Source organism: Emys orbicularis, chromosome 24 (assembly GCF_028017835.1).
Source record: "Emys orbicularis isolate rEmyOrb1 chromosome 24, rEmyOrb1.hap1, whole genome shotgun sequence".
Classification (NCBI taxonomy): domain Eukaryota; kingdom Metazoa; phylum Chordata; order Testudines; family Emydidae; genus Emys; species Emys orbicularis.
Window position 1 is genome coordinate 8,265,198 of NC_088706.1, and position 19,293 is coordinate 8,284,490.

Genomic DNA, 19,293 nt, shown 5'->3' on the forward strand with positions numbered 1-19,293 from the left:
TACACCCCAAGAGCCTTTGGAGTTTGCATCACACTCCTGGATTGCTGCTAGATCAGCCTGGTCAGTGCTGTGAGTAGATCCGAAGGAAGATCAGGACTTTTCTTCCCTGGGCCAGTCGCTAGGGATTCAATTCCCAACACAGCATCTCTGACTGGCGGCAGAACGTGCTGGATCTGCAGAGAAACGCCCGCTTTCCCTTTGTATCGCCAACTGTCGGGTGCAAGACGCAGTCTTCCCTTCAAAGTGTGGCAGGGCAGTTGGGCAGTTATGCTGCTGCAGTCGCTGGAGGGTACTGTCTCCTCCATCACAATTCTGGGAGGCCCACGCTTACCACAAAAAGCTTCTTGCCCTGACCGTCACATTGACCGGAAGAGTAGCCAGTATTGCCCTGCAGTCTGTTATTAATTGGCTCAGGTTCCTTTCCCTTTCTTAGCAGGCTAATCGCCCAAAGTGGCAATTTAGTAGCCCAAGACGATCACCGAACACGCAGCGCGTGCCTGAAATATACTCGAAAACCCCACGTTTTAAAAGCAGAAACTTTTCCTCGCTACATCTGGAAGAAGATCAGCAGGGAAGAAAGTTGGGCTACTAGAAATCAACTTTCCAACACACAGTAATGCAAAAGGACCTCAAAGCTACATGAAGAAAAACAGGATTCCCTAGTCAGTCCTTTCTCCATCTTCTGGGTTAGGACAGAGCCCTGGCAGGACACAAAGAGGAACAGGACAAGGGAAGCTAAGAAAGGCTTCCCTGTTAAGGAAACGTGGGAGAGAATTTAGTGCCACTCCTCTTTCCCCAACGAGGCTAAAAATATTACCCAAGAACCATCCCTTTGTTCTTGCAGTACCCCTGCTAATTTCCCCAAGCAAGCTCGAGGAAGCTACTAGTCTCAACACCTTCACTTCCCCTTCTTGCTCTCTGCCAACACATATGCAAGAGCTGTACCATCTGGCAACTGTCCCTGCCCTCACCCCCGCCATTCCGCAACGATAGGTTTCTCGGTGTCCAGTGCTACAACTTTCGACACTAGCCATTTTCAAGCCCACACCAAAAGGAAGTGTACAAAGCACATGATCTTCCCCGCCCCCCCGCGCACACACCATCTTTTTTTTAACCCAAGGGAACAGGTTTCAAAAGAGACAATATAAGCAGCAGCACATTTCCCAAATGTCAGAAACTTCAAAGACTGAGCCGCGCTTGAACGCAGGCATGAAAAAACAAAACAAAGAAAGCAAGCCCGTTTCTGCTAGTTTGTTGGATGATGGGTATTTCCCAAAATGATGGTGCTTCGCCGTTTTGGGAAGAGGATAGGGGGGGAAGGAGGGCGGTTCTGTCTTCTACTGAAGGGCAGGAAACGGTGGCAGACAGGCAGATGTGTGGACACAAGGCAGTTTGCTTTGCCGTCACATGGCGGTGCGGGTGGGGGTGCTGGGCTGGTTTAACCGCAGCGTTTTACATAGCCAGCCTGCAAAATCCACCTCTTCCACTTCAGAGCGCTTGATAAAGGCGTGATTCTGAAAGGGGAAAAGAGAGAGTAAAGCACATGCATCGCTTTAGTCCGTCACAGCTCACAGGACACTCCGTACTTCCCTACCACAAAGTCCTCGCTTGGTCTACACTACACTTCGGTATAACAACATTGCTCAGGGGTGGGAAAAAATCCACAACCCTGAGTGACAGTTATACCAACCGTAACCCCCTGTGTAGGCAGCGCTATGTCCCGGGAGAGCTTCTCTGGCTGACATAGCTACTGCCTCTCGGAGGGGGAGTTATTAATCCGACGGGAGAGCTCTCTCCTGTTGGCTTAGGACTTATCTCCACTTACCGGGGATTCATGTGCGGCAATTGATCCACCGGGGGGGGGGGGGGGGGGGGTCAATTTAGTGGGTCTAGTGAAGACCCACTAAATCGACTGCCGATCTCTCTCCCGCCTCTCCGGTACTCCACCGGAACGACAAGCATAAGGTAAGTCGACCCCGGCGGTGCAAACGCTGCAAAAGTCGACCTAAGCTACGTCGACTCCAGCTACGTTATTCACGTAGCTGGAGTTACCAGCTGAGTTATTCACGTAGCTGGAGTTATTCACGTAGCTGGAGTTATTCACGTAGCTGGAGTTGCGTAACTTAGGTCGACTTAGCCCCGTAGTGTAGACCTGCCCTTAGAGCGTCTTCTCCAGACGCATTAAAACACTGCAGCTGTGCGGATGTCAATTTGCAGGGCAGCGCTGCCTCCCGAAGTCAGTGTAGGAGGGTCACTCAGACCAGACAAGGGACGGCGGCACCCAGGGGCAGGATTCTGGAGCAATTACCTAACCTGAGACAGCAGGTGCGCGTGGCTAGCTGCAGCAAGCCCCTCTCAGGTCTAATGCTGCCATCTGACAGCCAGCGCTGATGTAACAAGGACTCCCCAGGCAGTGCTTTACAGGACATGAATGGGAGGATGAAGGGCTGCCACAGGGTAATGGTGTCTGCTGCTGCTGCTATACTAGATAAAAGCCAGGAGATCTGTCTCCCCAAAGCAGTTCTAACCCAATGACAGGGTCTATATCACCCAATGACTCATCATGTTGCTAACGGTTTGGTCTGACAGACGCTTGTGCTGCAGTGACAGCTTCTTGCTGGAGTCATGCTGTACTGCCAGCACTGTTCTGATGGAGCTGGAGGACCGGCTCGTTCTGTTCTCCAGCCAACAAAACCAGCTTTTTAGCTAGATGTCCAATTAGCTGTTATTTTCAAGTGTGGGGCTGGGTTTTTTGGGTTTTCAGACAGTTTATCAGTAGGGGAGGGGGTGACAGCCATACTGCTATCTAACTGGCTGATGCACTGCTTAGGATAGAATGAACAGACACTGGCGACAGTCCCAGTGAACAAGAAAACGCATGCATCGCCACTGTGACCCCAACTGGCAAGCCTCGTGGGAGGACACCTAGCATGGGGAGATGGGGGGGATGCAGCTCCAGATGCACAGGCAGAGCGGTGTGTGATCTCAGAACTGGCTCAGCAAAGCTTCAAAGCTGCAAATCCTGGACTCCACCGCCCTGGGCAGAGAGCCTTAGATGCAGAACTGACCCAGAGTGGGCAGGGGCAGGAGCCTGCATCCCAGACTTGTGGGAAGCACAGCTCCCCGCGGGCTGTCACGCTGGGAGATGGCATGTAAAGGATCTGCCACTCCACGGAACCGCCAGCCATTGCACCCAGAGGAGGGGGGAGGCAGGTGATGAAGCCCAGAGCACCAGCTCCAAGAGGTATGGGGGGAGGGGGGGGCACAGTCTCCCCACCCCAGTCCACAGCAGCTGAGGAAACCAGTGTGCAGTGGGGAGAGGATCTGGAGCTTACCAGGGAAAATTGATCTCCCAAACCTCCTGGGAAGACATGGAAATTTCTCTGACAGAAACTACTGTTTTCCTTCCAAAAGACTTCTCTGAGGAATCATGTTAAGAAGGCCGGGTGCCTGCACTGGGCTTGGTTAGCAGGATGGGCTGCAGGACCTACGTGTATTGGGCCCGTTTCTGGAAGACTGTAAATGCCATCAATCTGACTGGCATTTTCCTGCAGCTTTTCCCTCACCTCCCACTGAGGGTATGTCTTCACTACCCGCCATATCGGCGGGTAGCAATTGATTTATCTGGGATCGATATATCGCGTCTCGTTAAGACGCGATATATCGATCCCCGAACGCGCTCACCATCGACTCCGGAACTCCACCAGAGCGAGCAGCGGTAGCGCAGTCGACGGGGGAGCCGCGGCCGTCAATCCCGCGCCGTGTGGACCCCAGGTAATTCGATCCAAGATACTTCGACTTCAGCTACGCTATTCGTGTAGCTGAAGTTGCGTATCTTGGATCGATCCCCCCAGCCCCTACACATCAGTGTAGACCAGCCCTCAGTTCATCCTTAATGTTGCTTTGGAGCTTCCAGGGTCTCAAGAGGAGGAAACCAAATCCAATAGCATCTGCTTCTGGTAAAGGAATGGAGGAAAACCCCGCCCACAATGCAAGCCCGAGGCCCGAGCTGCCCAGAGTACAAAACAACTTGCAGCTCCCCACTTACCATCAGCATCTTCAGATCTGCCCGTTCTGCTGGATTTTTAATTAAGCTGAGAACAGAAGAAAAGGAAGGAAAGATCTGTCAGACCCCTCTTGTGAAAAGCTGGTTATTTGGCCGGGCAGGCTACCCAGTCTGGTGTCTGGTTTATTTGGAAGCCAGAGAATCCTGCCTTCAGCAGACCTAGACCTGGTCACTTCTATCACAACTCTAAAAGTGGCTTTATGGACCCACTGCTGAGGGACACCCTCTACGTCTATCCTAGCAGATTCCTGGAGAGCAGGACTCCCTTGAACAGTCAGACCTTAATATCAGGTCTATCCAGGTTCTCATGCCACACCACAGTATCCATGCACTTACCAAAACCTGCAGTTTCCAGCAGTGACCAGCCATTTTAGGTGCCCAACTTGAAACACCAGAAAGACACCTTATTTTGAGATGGAGCTGCTGTTCTAAATTTCTGAAAATCAGGCTTCTTCAAGGAGTTTCAAGTTGGGCACCCAAAAATTGAGGCTCTCAAAGTCATTAGTCACTGTGGAAAATTTAGGCCTAGAAAGCTGCAAAAGATCAACCCATATCTGAGACTGAAGTGCATCCATGAACCAAAGCAAAGCTGGCAGGTCTCAGTTCAGGCCCACAAGTCATGATGCTGCCTCATTAGGTGTATCTAATATGGGGGCCGGCAGCATCCCTTAATGTTGAAAATTAGCACTGTAACGTCTAAATACAACTAACCCCTCCTTCCCAAGTACACAGTCTACATTAATTACAGGTTCTTCTGAACATGAGTCGTAAGCAAAGGTAGCTGAGCTGGCAGTGGCATCAGAGCATGAAGTCCCAAACAAGGCAAGTCCAACTGAAGAAAAACAATCCCTTCTAAGTGAGGAGAAAGCAAGAGATTAAGAGAGACGGTCTTATGCTCCTAGAAAACATTCTAGGCAAGCTTCCTCTGGGTGAGTGTTTGGAAGGATCCCACATCATGGAGAAGGCGGTCAATAAACCAGCATAGGCATTCACCAAAAGTCTTATAATAAATACAAAGAAAGACTGGAGGACTGAAGTGACCAACCCACACTGGTAGCAACTCCAAGCCATTACCCAACAGCCATTTCTGTAGCCTATATGAAATGGGCTGGTGGTCTTAGTAAAATAAGCGCCCATCTAAGAGCTCACGGGGATCACAGATTGAATGGATCCCAAGGACTGACTGAGGGTGGTCCCTCCAGGTCAGAGTGGAGGTACGTTGGCAGGGGCACATGGGAAAACGTGTGCTGCCACTGCCAGCCTTGTTATGGGATGGAAAGTTTCACTCTCTAGGGCTGCCGAACCAGCCCCGTGCACAGCCTTTATGTTCACTTGTAGAAAGAGATCCTTACCATTTATTTACAAACTCCTGGAAGTCTTGTGTGAAAACTCCATTCGGCAGCTTAGGAGGAGGCTGGGGAAAGAAGCAGAAGGGTTTTCTGTATCAATGGGTCAGGAAGAAGCACAGTCACTGAAAAGCTGCAGCCCGAAGACGTGACTGTTCATACGTGTTTCCCTTTAAACCTCAGACCCATTGCTTCCCTTTACAGCCACTAACCTCCCATCAGTGCATATCTTCTGCCAGCTATACCATTCAAGGCCTCCGAAGGAAAGCCTTGCCCCCCACCCTAGGTAAAGCACTGCCCGTTTGGCTAGGTGCACAGGGGAAGCAGAGCTGCCTACTTTTGAAGCATTAGGTATTAGTCGCTGCCAAAAGGTTGGAGTTCAACATCCCAGATCAGTGTTCGGATAAGACACAGCAAATCCCACATACCTGAAACCCTACAGCAGATGGAACTAACTCAACAGGTACAACTGCGGTTAGGTAACAACTCATCATGTCACCTTACAGGGGAAGCTGTTCCTCACACAGACTAGTCCTGCCTCCGTACTGGGACATGCTCACTTTAAGACCCCAGATTGTAATTTACCTTAAGGTTTTTCAAAAAGAGACCAGGCGTTCGCCCCAGGCTGAGAACACTGGGGTGATCTGGCTCCTAGCAGAGGGATTGTTTATCCTTCACAAGTCTATGGAGGAGTTTGTTCTAAATGGCTGATTACTGAACAAATAGTTCATTAACCCTCCGGGCTCCCCTTTCTACTCTTCTCACAGTTCCTTCAAAGATATTATAAGCCCTTGTCTGCAGGGTCTTATTCCCGAGCTAGAGGCAGTTTAGTGTTGTGGACTTTAATACCAAGAGACAGGAAGAACAAATGGGAGAGACGGGCCGGGATCCAATACAAATAGAGTGAGTAGGAGAGAAGGAGATTTTAAGTGAAGCTTTCAGTTCTTGTTACCCCTTTAATTGATGAGCAAATGAGGATTTTCGATCTATTCTGAGGCCAGAGACTCCAACAAACAGAGGGAGAGGAGATGAAAGGTGATTTCAAATACCAACCTCATTAACAATATAGTCCAGCAGTTCGAAGATGGCCATCGCAGGCCGACTGTCCATTCCATGGCCTGTGTAATTAAGAGGACAAAGGCGGAGTAAGAAACTGCACAGGGACGAAGGTAACAGAACCTGCACAGTGGAGTTCAGAGACTGATGGAAGCAAAAGCAAGACAATGGGGGTGGATTTTTTTAAAAGCCCGTTTTGAGCTTTATGGTTGATGCTACCAGATCACGGATCCATTTAATAGCTGGGAGCATTTGGGAAGCACAAGATCATACAGCTTGGAGGGCTGGAAGTGGACCAAGAAGCCTTTTGCCTTTAGATCAGCAGTTCAAATCCAGCCACTCAATAATTACCATCTAATGGCTGTTCAGAGGCCTACATGAGATGAACTTGGTGGCCTCAGTCCAGCTCTCAAATACACCACAACTGGCACATATTTGGCCCCTTTGGGATCAGTCTAATCTGAGACCAAGGAGCAAATGGGCTGCTGAAACTGAACTAGCCCTTACCCCTAGGCCAGGACTCAGGCACGCTAGCAGGAAGCTGGCTCTGCCGATACAAACGCTGTACCTGACCTGTGGGTAACAGCACTAGCTTCTAGGGCTGTCGCTTCTCACCAACAAAGTTAGTCAGCAAAGCAATATCACATTGCTAGAGATACAAATTTCCATTCAAGTTCTGCACAGTTAGGCCAAGATTTTCCAATGATTCTGTGGGCCCAACTTGACACTCCTTAAAGGGACCTGATTTTCAAAGGGCTAAACACCAGGCCTCTGAAAATCAGGCTCCTTTCAAAGTGCCTCAAGTTAAGCATCCCAAATCACTAGTCATTTTGGAACATCTTGGCCTTCATGTGTACGCTGCCTTTATGGGAGACTGATTTTACACACGTATTTTGTAAAAACCAGAGAAGCAAGAGTTAGTGCTGGTTCTGCTTCCAGTGTTTGGGTATAGGCCAGCCTTGTGCAGAACAAGTTCCCATTAGAACCCTTATGTATTTGCCTCGCTTCCATTCCATGTCCAAACGCAGAGAAATGATGAAAGCCAATTAATGGTCCTGGATTGTTTCATACTTCTAACCCAGCCCCATAAACCAAAAAACCATCCCAGCAGACAGGTGTCAATTTCAGCCCCTACCACTGACAGGGCGCCCTGGGGGTCTGGGCCGCGGTGAGATGCTGTGAGGTTCTCCCTCTGCCCCATCGACCATGGGACGGCCAAATATCGCTTCCAGTTCCTTGGAGTCTGGTGGGGGGATTGGGTACCTTCCGATAGACAGCTCCACCAGGGAGAGACCCATGCTCCAGATGTCGGATTGAACTGAGTAATGAGTGCCCTGCAACCGCTCAGGCTGTAATGAAAAGTCACAGATGTGCCTCAGTAAAACTGTACTTCCCAACAGAAGAGAGGTCACCACATGGAAGAGACTCCATTGACTGGAAGTCACCTGTGGCTATGGCACATTACTGCAGAGAAATTCTGCCTCACCCGGAAGGATACAAAACACTCCCCACTAATTATAAATTTAAATGAAATAGACACGACTCTCTCTCCCCTCCCCTCCCCCCCCCCCCCCCCCCCCCCGGCCTCCCACACCTTCAGGCTAAAGTGGCTCTTGCTTACTGCAGTTTTTCTGTTTCAAGGCTGAATTGCTGCGGGGACAGGCTGTTTGGAAACTCACTCAGTCTTCTTTATAAACTAGAATCCTCGGAGGACCTGCCACTCTTGACACCAGCAGGAAACATTAATATGCTCAGAGGAAATATGGGGGGCGGGGGGGATTTCTTCTACCTAGAAAGGTCATGTCCACAGAATGTGTAGTGCAGGTTTTATATACTTAAATGCTACTTGAGTGCAGCTCTTCTTTAAGTTCTGCTATGGCCAGAAGAGTGATTGACACCATGGGGTTATTTTCTCAGTGTATTCAGATCTAGTTTACTCAGTATACATGTAAAAAAAAAAAAAAAAAAACCAACTGCCCCATACGACAAACTCACAAATAGAATCTGAAAACCTAGCTGGGTTTTCTGCTCCTTACATCACTGCAGAACCAATAGGCGTCACAGCTGCTAGTAGAGATATGACTCAAAAAACACACAGAGCTGAGGGACTGAGAAAGAAGAGGACTTTTTTTGTTTTGTTTTTTCAGTCTCTGTCCTAACTATAACTGCACTTGAAGAGGAACGGTGCCCAAAATACAAAGAAGTTCAGAGTGAAGGACACAAGTGCAGGCTGACAGCACCCCTAAGAACCCACGTCTTTGTTCCTAGCCGTCAGGCTGGGGAAATGCACATTATACGCCGCCCCACTGAGGCAAACGAGCTAAGGACCAAGTGCCAGCACAGATTTAGAGTTTTGTAATTATACTGGTCAGTAAATCTCCTGCTGATGAAAGCAAAGGACGCTGGCTAGAATGGGAGTTGTGCAAGTTTTCACAGACATATAAGAGTCAATATGCAACAATTCCATTGCAGATAGAGAAGTTACATTGCCCCCAGACTGTGTGGATAGAAAGAGAAAGCCCAACAGCATCTAATGATTAAAGGAACTTCAACTTAGACATCTCACCTCTGTCTGAAATTCTTCTACCTACTGCTACAAGTAACACCCGAGGTGACTGTCACTTCTCTTTTTCCAGTTCACGTGGGGCACCTGACACCCCATTGCCCTGCACCGTGTGGAATATCTGCACCAGTGTGAAGCGAATGGAACATGCTACCATTCTGGCTTTCACTTTCCAGCTGGTGTGAATGACTGCACAAGGCAATGGAGAATGAAGTGTTTTATGGAGTCCATTTCAGAGTTTTCACCGGAATAAGCCAATATCCCTTAGGTGACTTGGTTCTTTCCACGAAGAAACGCGAGAGAGAGAGAGAGAGAGAGAGAGAGAGAGAGAGAGAGAGAGAGAGAGAGAGAGAGAGTGGGGGGGGGGAGGGGGGGGAGGAGAGAGGAGAAAAACGACTTAAAAGTTCAAGTGCAACTCTAAGCCCACAAATATTGGCAGGGGAACTCAGGAGCACATATAGGACTTCAAACTACTTTTAACTCTTTTTTGAAACTGACCCGTTTTAAGGTTGATAGCATTCCTTTAAAAGGAGCAGATTTATGTAAGTGCACTTAGGTGTTCTTTGTACATCTAAAAAATAAATCAGGCTGGAGACAGAAGTGAAGTGAGGTCTCGATCTAGCCCTCAGTGATTTGTCCATATATTACAACTATCTCTCTGGTTGGCCAGGTTGCTAGTTTCGGCATAGAAGGGTGTAACAGCAGGATACTACAGGCCAGGCTGAGTGCCTGGTGGAGTTGTGAGTGATCCTGGACACGATGCTAACGCTCTGTCTGGTTCCCGAGAGTGGTAAATCCCTCTCCCTTGTAGAATACATCCAAAGGTTTGCATAAGAATAAAGGGGCTTACAGACATGTAGGATCGAGTCCCCACAAAGGAGTTTGCCATGGAGTCAATGAGCTGACCGCTAACCCCAAAGTCACATAGCTTTATCTCTCCCCGGGAATTGACCAGGATATTAGAAGGTTTCACATCTGAGAATAGAAAAGAGAGAGAGAGAGAGATAAAAAATGTATGCGCAATGCTAGGTAAGAACAATCCAGGTCTCTGGTTGTCATGAGAAGCTATTTTTAGGTTCTCCCCTCTCACCTCTGTGCATGATCTGATGCTTCTCTCTTAGATAGGCCAAACCTCGCAGAACCTAGAAGGAAACCAAAGGACAGAAAGAGGTAAAAGCTGGGAAGGAAAAGTCTTTCCCTTTGGAGAGAGATATCCTGCACAGACTTAAGATGCTGTAATACTGCAACATCACCAGTAAAGCCTCCCTGTAGCAACTAAGGGCTTCAGCTTTAGGGAGTAACCGACACACAGCCGAGCAAATGTTGGCTGCACTTTAGATCCATTCTGCTTAAGGAGATAAAACTTTCAGACAATTGAAAATCCCACAGTGTTAGATATGAAATCACTGGTTCATTGGCTCGATGGAAGCTTTCCATGAGGCTCCTACACCAGTTTCTACCCTCCCAGCTGGGGCTGCAGTAAATGGTCTGAAATATACTAACTTCCCAGCCCATACGGTTATTCTTTTGACTCCTAGTTGATGATACAATAACGATATACGGGGTGGAGAGAAAACCTGGGTTTGCAACTTGAATTAGTAGGTGTATCTACCAACAGGAAATTGTGCTCCAGCTCCAAGGAAATAAGAGAGTCCTGGGGTACAGAATGGATTTCAGGAAGGGTTGGGAAACAAACCGGCAAAGGGTCAAGACTCAGACGGTATTTGCTCCCCGTACACCCTGAGAGACAGTAAGTTCTGATAAGACCAAATAGCAAGCGTGAAAAGTTGGGATGGGGGTTGCAGGTAATAGGCACCTGTATAAGACAAAGCCTCAAATACTGGGGCTGTCCCTATAAAATCAGGACATCTGGCCACCCTATTCTGAAAGCCTGAAGCCTCTCCTCTTCCCTTTGGGTTTTGAGTGAGCTCTGGGAGAGGGATACTCACCGCTATGCTGACTTTCCCCAAGATCTCCTCAGGAATTCTTTTGGCTTCTTTCAACACTTGATCCAGAGAGCCTCCGTCCTAAATTCAGAGCAGAGAAGTTAACTGAGCACGGGCAGGAAAATAAAATAAGAAACGGCCTGAAAAATGTTTTCCAGCTCTAGGCTCTATATTTACATACCTATGAGGACTGAGCAGTGTAAACAGCATAACACATTTGGGTTCACTAGTCAGTAACACTAGATCAGACTGTTCACAGATTAAGGAAGATCTCTCTGGTAATCACCACAGATGGGTGTTCCGAGGCTACGCCCATCTCTTGCTAAGCACTTCATGATTAAACTTTGCTATCATAGGAAATGCCATTTTAATGGCATCGTCTAACATATTAATGTCACAGGCTTTCCGCACTGTTTCTCCTACACACTGTCAATGCAAAGGCAGTGCTCGCTGCACCAATGTGGAGGGGATACAACACACCCTCCCCGCCAGATACAGCGGAAGACGCACATTGCAGTTGAGTGAATTCTGTTCAGTGGAGGGTTTGCAACATTTCCTCTTGGCTGGACCCCAAAACCACCACTTCCGCTTTCCAGAAAGTCAATTTCTCTGTATTTTAGCTGCCCAAGTAGGGCTGTGCAGCTCCTAGACAGAGTCTGGTGTCCCAGCTCCACCACCCACGCCCTGAGCAACAAGCCTTTTGCTGTCAGAAAAACCTCTAGCATCACTTACTCCTTTGCATCTACAACCCAGAGGGATCGGCCCAGTATACAGAACTGGAGAGCAGCAGCAGCTGCTTAAAAGGAGGGAGTTTAGGCTCACCATATGCTCCATGCAGATGCTGATCTCCCCATCGCTGTAGAACGCTCCATAGAAACCCACAATGTACGGAGAGTTACACTCGTGCAGGACCTGCAGCTCTCGGATAATTTGATTACGAATGGCGGGTTTAATTTCTAAATGAATCAGCTGCAAAGAGAGAAAAATCAAACAACAGAATCAAGGAGCAGCTACAAGAACATACAGATGTAGCCTGGAAGTAAGGGAAGGGAGAAGCAGAAGAGGGGTTTGAAAGAGCCCCACTTTGTCCTGTGCTGGTGAGAGCTGTTCGCCCTATAGTTACCAATCTAAGTGGTGAGGCTTTCTGGACAACTACTCTTGATTTCTGCATGCTGCACAGAATGCAACGGAGCACACTAGTCACCCCCAGGCTGACAATACAGGGTACAGTGCAGAAAACCAATGTAGCAAGCTGGGTGCAGAGACGACGCCCAACATAGTAAATGTTTATCACAAAAAAAGCCATCTCTACAGGCACTATAAAGGGTGTTTGAATACCAAAGAAACCAGGGAAGAACTAAAACATGGTCACTAAGAGGGAGTTGTTTGAAAGTTGACGAGCAGTTGTATTATTCCTTGGGCTCCATGTAGGACCAGTTTATCGATGTGCAAGGAATACCTCGCAGAAAGGGAAGCTGTAGCCGCTAGAAAAAGCAAGTCATTCTCAAACAATAGTGATCACCATTACACGCTTCAGAGTCTCCTGGGACTTCGATCATTCTACATGGGGAGACAGGGAAGGTTTGGACCAACAACTTACAGCCCTATGTTTGACAATGCTCAAAATCTCAAACCAGGCTCTGAACACAGGTTTCCATCAGTTTTCACATACACAGCATCCCGCTGACGCCCTTCCAGCTCCAGTACTCCCAAGCTAAATGCTAATGTGGAAGGCTATACAGATACTGCTTTCCAGGGGAAGCCAGTCAGTGGGACATATTTGCTCATCAGACCCATAGAATTTTACCTGTTGCTTTTAAAATTCATCCCTATAAGACAAGAGACCAGAGTTTCAAGTTAAGTCACACTGTGGATTTGAACAACCGTCAGAAATCTTACGTGTTCTCTCGCGGAAGGTTAGCCATTTTTCTGACAGGCGGGTAAATTATTTATTTCCATTATTAGGCATCATTAGGTGGATGAACAAATTGTGTGTCTGGGACAGTAAGTTTTCGTGACAAATTCACAAGGCTCCTCACAGAACTATTCTAGCATTAACAAAGATATTAAGTTGGAGGTTGAGAAAGGACGTCTCAAGGCACAAGGATGTCTGGGACTTTGTTGCTGCGTATGATCTAATTCACAGCGAGTGGCAAACAGTCCAGGAACCACTTTAACTGACCTGTCCTCTGCTAGCAAAGTGCACTTCTTTCTGCAGGTTCTGCCACACATTTTCTCTCCTTGTTAGCTACACCTTGCCCCTGAAAACTGTATAACTTTCCCACAAACCTCATCCAATTTAGTCGAGTTGATTAAGAGCTGCTCTAATGGAAAGATAAAGCATGAACGTGCTCTAAACAGTACATAGGATTTGACATAGTACAACTCATGTTCCATGGGCTAATTCTGAAGAAGGGGACAGAAGACTGGATTTCTCAGAGAATTAATTATGGAAGAAACTCATCTTTGTGCCACTGTGTCAAATCTAGCTCAGGTCAACAGTGGCAGAAAGTCAGGATCAACTGATGACTGGTGGATCATGCATAATGAGTTTGAGGAACTTCAATCCATTTGCTAGTGTCCACATCACAAGAGCCACCATTGCTGGTTGTTTCAGCAGAAAGGACAAGGAGACTAAACTCTCTTCTCACCCCAAGGGGGGATGCTCCAGGTCAGGGTTGAAGCACAGAGAAAAGAACTGTGCTGCTGCCTGGGCAATACCTATTCTAAGGATACCAAGGAGACTTGGTCTCCAGGGCCCATAACCAGGCACCCTTTACCAGTATGGAATTCATTTAAGGAAGCAGAAGGGTTAGGGTAGGCAAAGTCCTGCTTGTCTAACAGGGTTTTCTGCTATTACAACCTCTCTCCTGCGTGGCACAATAGGCCAACACAAGCACAAGGAGGACAATTCACTTGCCACCTCTCTTTTACCTTTCGTGCCATAATGAGTCCTGAGGGTTTGTGCTGTACTTTGGTGACCACCCCACCGTTGCCAGCTCCCAGCTCGGAGATCCTCTCAAAGTCGTCATCCTTCAGCTCCCCAACCTTGGCTTTCTGGGTGAGGAAAGCCTCTAGCCTCTTCTTTTGCTGCTCATCCAATTCCAATTCTTCCAGCTTCTTCTGAAGATCTACCAGGTTTGCCCTGAAGAGAAACAGGGAGGAGCAGGACAAACTGTTAGAGCCGGTTAGGTCTCTGCTAAAGACAGAGAATTTGACGTCCCTTCCTCCAGAGGAGATGGCAAAACTGGAACTCTGGCTGTTTGCTAGGTACACAAAGAGCCAAAAGGCCCAGCGTAATACAAGTCCCATATACAGTTTATGTTGGATCCCTTCAGCACTGCCGGTAGGGAGAAGGAAGCTAAGAGGAAAGCCTTCTCCAAAGCTATGTGTATTCAGATTCAAATCTTGATATGGCAGTAAGATAAACAAATGACACCTTATTACAAAGGCACAAACCCTGGAATGTTACTGATAGGGAATTGCCATATTGGAGATAAATGATGCAACATCTTCCCAGAAGCACAGATCCCTTACAGAGATGCATTTTTTTTTTTTTTTTTTTTTTTTTTTTTTTTTTTACAATCAGCCATTTAAGCGAAACCAGGGGGAATCATTAAAACCTTAAAGGCGCTCCAGCAGCAGTGCTGCTCACTGCCGGGAAAGGAGCAAGCTGTGCCAGCAGCCGCTCCCCTTTCTGAATCCAGGGATACAGCTAGGCAGTCCACTAAGTAACATGAGAGGGACTTTCCATGAACTCATGCAAATCCCCCAGCTTAAAACACTACACCCCTCACCATCCTCGCCAAACACGATGCCTATCTATTATCCAAGCACAATGGGGTATTTATGCTCTGACACCATCTGCCTTTTGGTGCTCCTGTTGGGATATCTTTGGTCAGGAGAAGACTGGACTGTCACTGTGGTAGGCCCAACGGTGTGGAGATATTTCCCCTTCGAAATTCATCCCAGCCCTTTAATCCACAATTTTAATCCACCACCCTAAAACGTCTTTTTTTCAGAGGGTGCTTTTTACGATCACCTGCCAACCCTCACACCTAGAGCCCACCCCCTCTTCCCTGGCAATGGCACCCCATCCCCCCAGCTTTGTTTTATAGGTAAATGTTTATGGTGAAGAATTGGGCAGAGCTCCAAGCACTTAGGACAGGTGACTCTTTACAGGTACTCCCCGTAAACCCCTCGCAAACTATAAAGCCCCCATCATCTCTGAGCCCCCTTTCTCTCTCCAGTCCACCCCCCCAGCATAACTGTCCCAACATCCCCTGTACCCCCAGCGTCACCTCTCTCACCCCACTCCCACGACACCAGCCAGTGTGAGAGGCCCAGCTCGGGCCCTGGGGCCTCCCGTCCTAACCCCGGCCACCTCCCTGCCCTTCCCTTGGCCCCCTAGGGGCGACCCCTCTCATCGCCCCATTTCCACTGGAGCTCCTGCCCCCACCCCCGCCGTTCCCTCCGAGGGGGGACACCTCCTGCCCCGGCTCCCCCCATGCCCCCAGCCCCACAGAGCCCCACTCACAGTTCCCATCCTCCCACCAGGCCCCTCCCCACCTCCCCAACCCCCCACTCTGGGCTCCCCCTCCAGCCTAGCTCCCCTGCCCCACACACCCCCCAGGCCAGGCCAGGCCAGGCTCCCCCTCCCCAGCCCCCCAGCCTGGGTCCCCGCCCCCGAACCCTCTTCGCCCCCCCGGCCTGGGTCCCCCCCCGAACCCTCTTCGCCCCCCCAGCCTGGGTCCCCCCCCCGAACCCTCTTCGCCCCCCCCAGCCTGGGTCCCCCCCCCGAACCCTCTTCGCCCCCCCGGCCTGGGTCCCCCCCCCGAACCTTCTTCGCCCCCCCGGCCTGGGTCCCCCCCCCCGAACCCTCTTCGCCCCCCCCCCAGCCTGGGTCCCCCCCCCGAACCCTCTTTGCCCCCCCGGCCTGGGTCCCCCCCCGAACCCTCTTGCTCCCCCCCCAGCCTAGGTCCCCCCCCCGAACCCTCTTCGCCCCCCCGGCCTGGGTCCCCCCCCCGAACCCTCTTCGCCCCCCCGGCCTGGGTCCCCCCCCCCCGAACCCTCTTCGCCCCCCCCCAGCCTGGGTCCCCCCCCCCCGAACTCTCTTCGCCCCCCCGGCCTGGGTCCCCCCCCCGAACCCTCTTCGCCCCCCCGGCCTGGGTCCCCCCCCCCGAACCCTCTTCGCCCCCCGCCCCCCTCACTCACTCGGAGGAGCCGTCCGGGCTCGGGCCCTCGGCGATGGTCGGGGTGATTGTCAGGGCCGGCAGCACCGGCTTCCTCTTGGCCGGCATGGCCGGGCCGGGGCCTCCCTCCTGTCCCGCGGAGCCTAGCGGGGGCCCCGCCGCATGGCCCGGCCCGGGGCCGCCCTACCCCCCGCGGGGCTCGGCGAGCCGCGCTACGCGAGGCCGGGGCTTTGCGGCCTGGCCGGGGAGGGGGCAGCGGAGGCCGGAGGGAGTCAGTGCGCGGGGCCGGGCTGCATCGCAGGCGGGGCCGCACCGGAGCGAGCCAGGCTGGGAGGGGCGGGCACTCCCGGCAGGGGAGGGGAGGCCGCGGGAGTCTCGCGAGAGCGCGCTCCCGGCTGCGAGGCGCGGCCCCGGGCAAGGCAGCGCTCGCCGCGTGCGCGCCAGCGGGGACGCGCAGGGAGAGGGATGGAAAGCGGGAAATAGCGGGGAGGGGGATGAGGGGATGGGGTAAAGGGGAAGGAGGGATGGGGTGGGGGATGGGGGGATAAGGGGATGGAGTAAGGTGGGAGGGATGATGGGGCTGAGGGTGGAGGGATGAGGGTATGGGGTAGAGGGGTGGGGGTAGGGTGGAGGATGGAGGGATGGGGGGAGGGAGGGGGAGGGGGGAGGAGAGGTGGGGGTAGGTTGTGGGGTGAAGGGATGAGATAGGGTGGAGGGATAAGGGGGAAGGAGAGATGGGGTGGGGGTAGGGTGGGGGATGGAGGGATGAGGGGATGAGGGGGGGAAGGAGGAGGGATAGGGTGGAGGGATAAGGGGATGGAGTAAGGTGGGAGGGAGTAAGGGTTGAGGGATGGGGTGGAGGGATGAGGGTATGGGGTAGAGGGGTGGGGGTAGGGTGGAGGATGGAGGGATGGGGGTAGGGAGGGGGAGGGGGAGGAGAGGTGGGGGTAGGTTGTGGGGTGAAGGGATGAGATAGGGTGGAGGGATAAGGGGGAAGGAGAGATGGGGTGGGGGTAGGGTGGGGGATGGAGGGATGAGGGGATGAGCGGGGGAAGGAGGAGGGATAGGGTGGAGGGATAAGGGGATGGAGTAAGGGTTGAGGGATGGGGTGGAGGGATGAGGGTATGGGGTAGAGGGGTGGGGGTAGGGTGGAGGATGGAGGGATGAGGGGGGAAGGAGGGATAGGGCGGGGGTAGGGTGGGGGATGGGGAGGAGAGGTGGGGGTAGGTTGTGGGGTGAAGGGATGAGATAGGGTGGAGGGATAAGGGGGAAGGAGAGATGGGGTGGGGTAGGGTGGAGGATGGAGGGATGAGGGGGGAAGGAGGAATAAGAGATGGGTGGGAATGAGGGGTGAGGGATAGAGGGTTGGGGTAGGGTGGGGGATGGAGGGATGGGATAGGGTGGATGGTGAGGTGGGGTAGGGATGAGGGGAGTGGGGGATGGAGGGATGGGGTTGGGGAGCTGGGGGTGAGTGAGTAGGACTGGGTGAACAGAAGGATGGTGGGAGTGGAAGGTCTGGGCTTTTACGGAGTTATTAGCTGGGAATAACAATTTCTGTAACTTTAGTTTTCATCATGCAGATTTCCAGGTGTTATCATCAATAATAAATCTTAGACTTTTTGGAGAAGTGGGAAGGATGGAATCAGACCCACCTTTCTGTTTGTCTATCATCCATCTGTCTGCCTAGCTACTCAGATGGCCCCCTGCCTCCAGAGCGTCTGAGCACTTCCTACGGGTTTTAAAACAGAAAGAACAAGAACACTCTCTTTCTTCCTCCCCAGCCCAGAGGAGAACTGACTGCATTCGTTTATAAATTCATATGAGTGTGAGAGAGAGAGAGGTCAAAGAGATGATACTGCCTTTAGTTCTGACTCTGAGCATCATGAGGACTCCGGGATCATGCTCCTTGTAGAGCAGTATTCTGCTACTGATCTTGGCTGGTCCCAGATGCTGCAGAAGACGGGTAACTCTCCCGTCCCAGGTGTGTGATTTTATCCCAGTCGGGTACCGATACCAGGGTGTTGGCTGAATTAGAAATCTAGGTAATAAATACATGATAAAAGAACTAATCATTATCAATGAATCATAACCAAGAATAGATTCCCTCATGACACACTCTCTAGTGATCCGCTCATGCCTCAAATCACAGTCTTGTGTCACCAAGTTGTTCTTCCTCCCCTCTTCCCGGGTCACCCCCCTGGTTGCCACCCAGACCTGGGCTAACCAATTGGAAACCCCGCATGTGGCTTGGTTGTGAAGCTGATGAGATGGCATTGCTTCATTGATCAAAGGGCAATGTTCAGTTGCATAATTACATGCAGGCAATTAAAATCAAGTGCACTCTTGATCCTGGCAAACCCTGATAACCGAACGTTGGTACCAGCGCCAAGTGGGTGAATTGCCAGCATCAGTTTTGACAGACAGGTTGTGACCAAAAAAAACCCAAAACCCCAGCCCAAGCCACTTTCACGTTTCTCCTCTTCCAGTTAATGCTATAACATCCCCTCTGTGAGCTTCTGACTCCAACAAAATAGCAGATGAAATTCAGTGGTGATAAATGCAAAGTGAGCCACATTGGAAAACATAATCCCAACTGTACATACAAAATGATGGGGTCAAAATTAGTTGTTACCATTCAAGAAAGAGATCTTGGAGTCAATGTGGATAGTTCTCTGAAAACCTGTTCAATGTGCAGCAGCAGCCAAAGAAGCTAACAATGTTAGGAACCATTAGGAAAGGGATAGATAAGACAGAACATATCACAATGCCACTATATAAATCCAAGGTACGTCCATATCTTGAATACTGCCTGCAGTTCTGGTTGCCCCATCTCAAAAAAGATATATTAGAATTGAAAAAAGTCCAGAAAAGGGCAACGAAAATGATAGGAGTATGGAACAGCTTCTGTATGAGGAGAGATTAAAAGGAGTGGGACTGTTCAGTTTAGAAAAGAGATGATTAAGGGGGGAGGGATATGATAGAGGTCTATAAGATCATGAATGGTGCAGAGAAAGTGAATAAGGAAGTGTTATTTACCCCTTCACATAACACAAGAACCAGGGGTCACCCAATGAAATCAATTGGCAGTAGGCTTAAAACAAACATAAGGAAATGCTACGTCGCA

At 50.5% G+C, this 19,293-nt stretch overlaps 1 protein-coding gene across 2 annotated transcripts; it reads right to left on the bottom strand.

The window, feature by feature from the left end:
- Nucleotides 1-380: 380 nt before the first annotated feature.
- On the bottom strand, nucleotides 381-16,277 carry MAP2K2 (mitogen-activated protein kinase kinase 2). 2 transcript variants are annotated; one of them, XM_065422016.1, is made up of 11 exons: nucleotides 16,192-16,277; nucleotides 13,912-14,122; nucleotides 11,800-11,946; nucleotides 10,981-11,058; nucleotides 10,122-10,173; nucleotides 9,882-10,006; nucleotides 7,604-7,817; nucleotides 6,466-6,530; nucleotides 5,419-5,480; nucleotides 4,049-4,094; nucleotides 381-1,514 (listed from the first exon to the last, which is right to left on the bottom strand). In XM_065422016.1, the coding sequence occupies exons 1-11, from the start codon at nucleotides 16,275-16,277 to the stop codon at nucleotides 1,404-1,406; spliced, it is 1,197 nt and encodes a 398-aa protein (XP_065278088.1). In that variant the 3' UTR covers nucleotides 381-1,403. The 2 variants fall into 2 exon arrangements, with proteins under 2 accessions (XP_065278088.1, XP_065278086.1); XM_065422014.1 differs by lacking the exon at nucleotides 16,192-16,277 and having other exon boundaries at nucleotides 13,912-14,289.
- Between the last annotated feature and the right edge of the window lie 3,016 nt (nucleotides 16,278-19,293).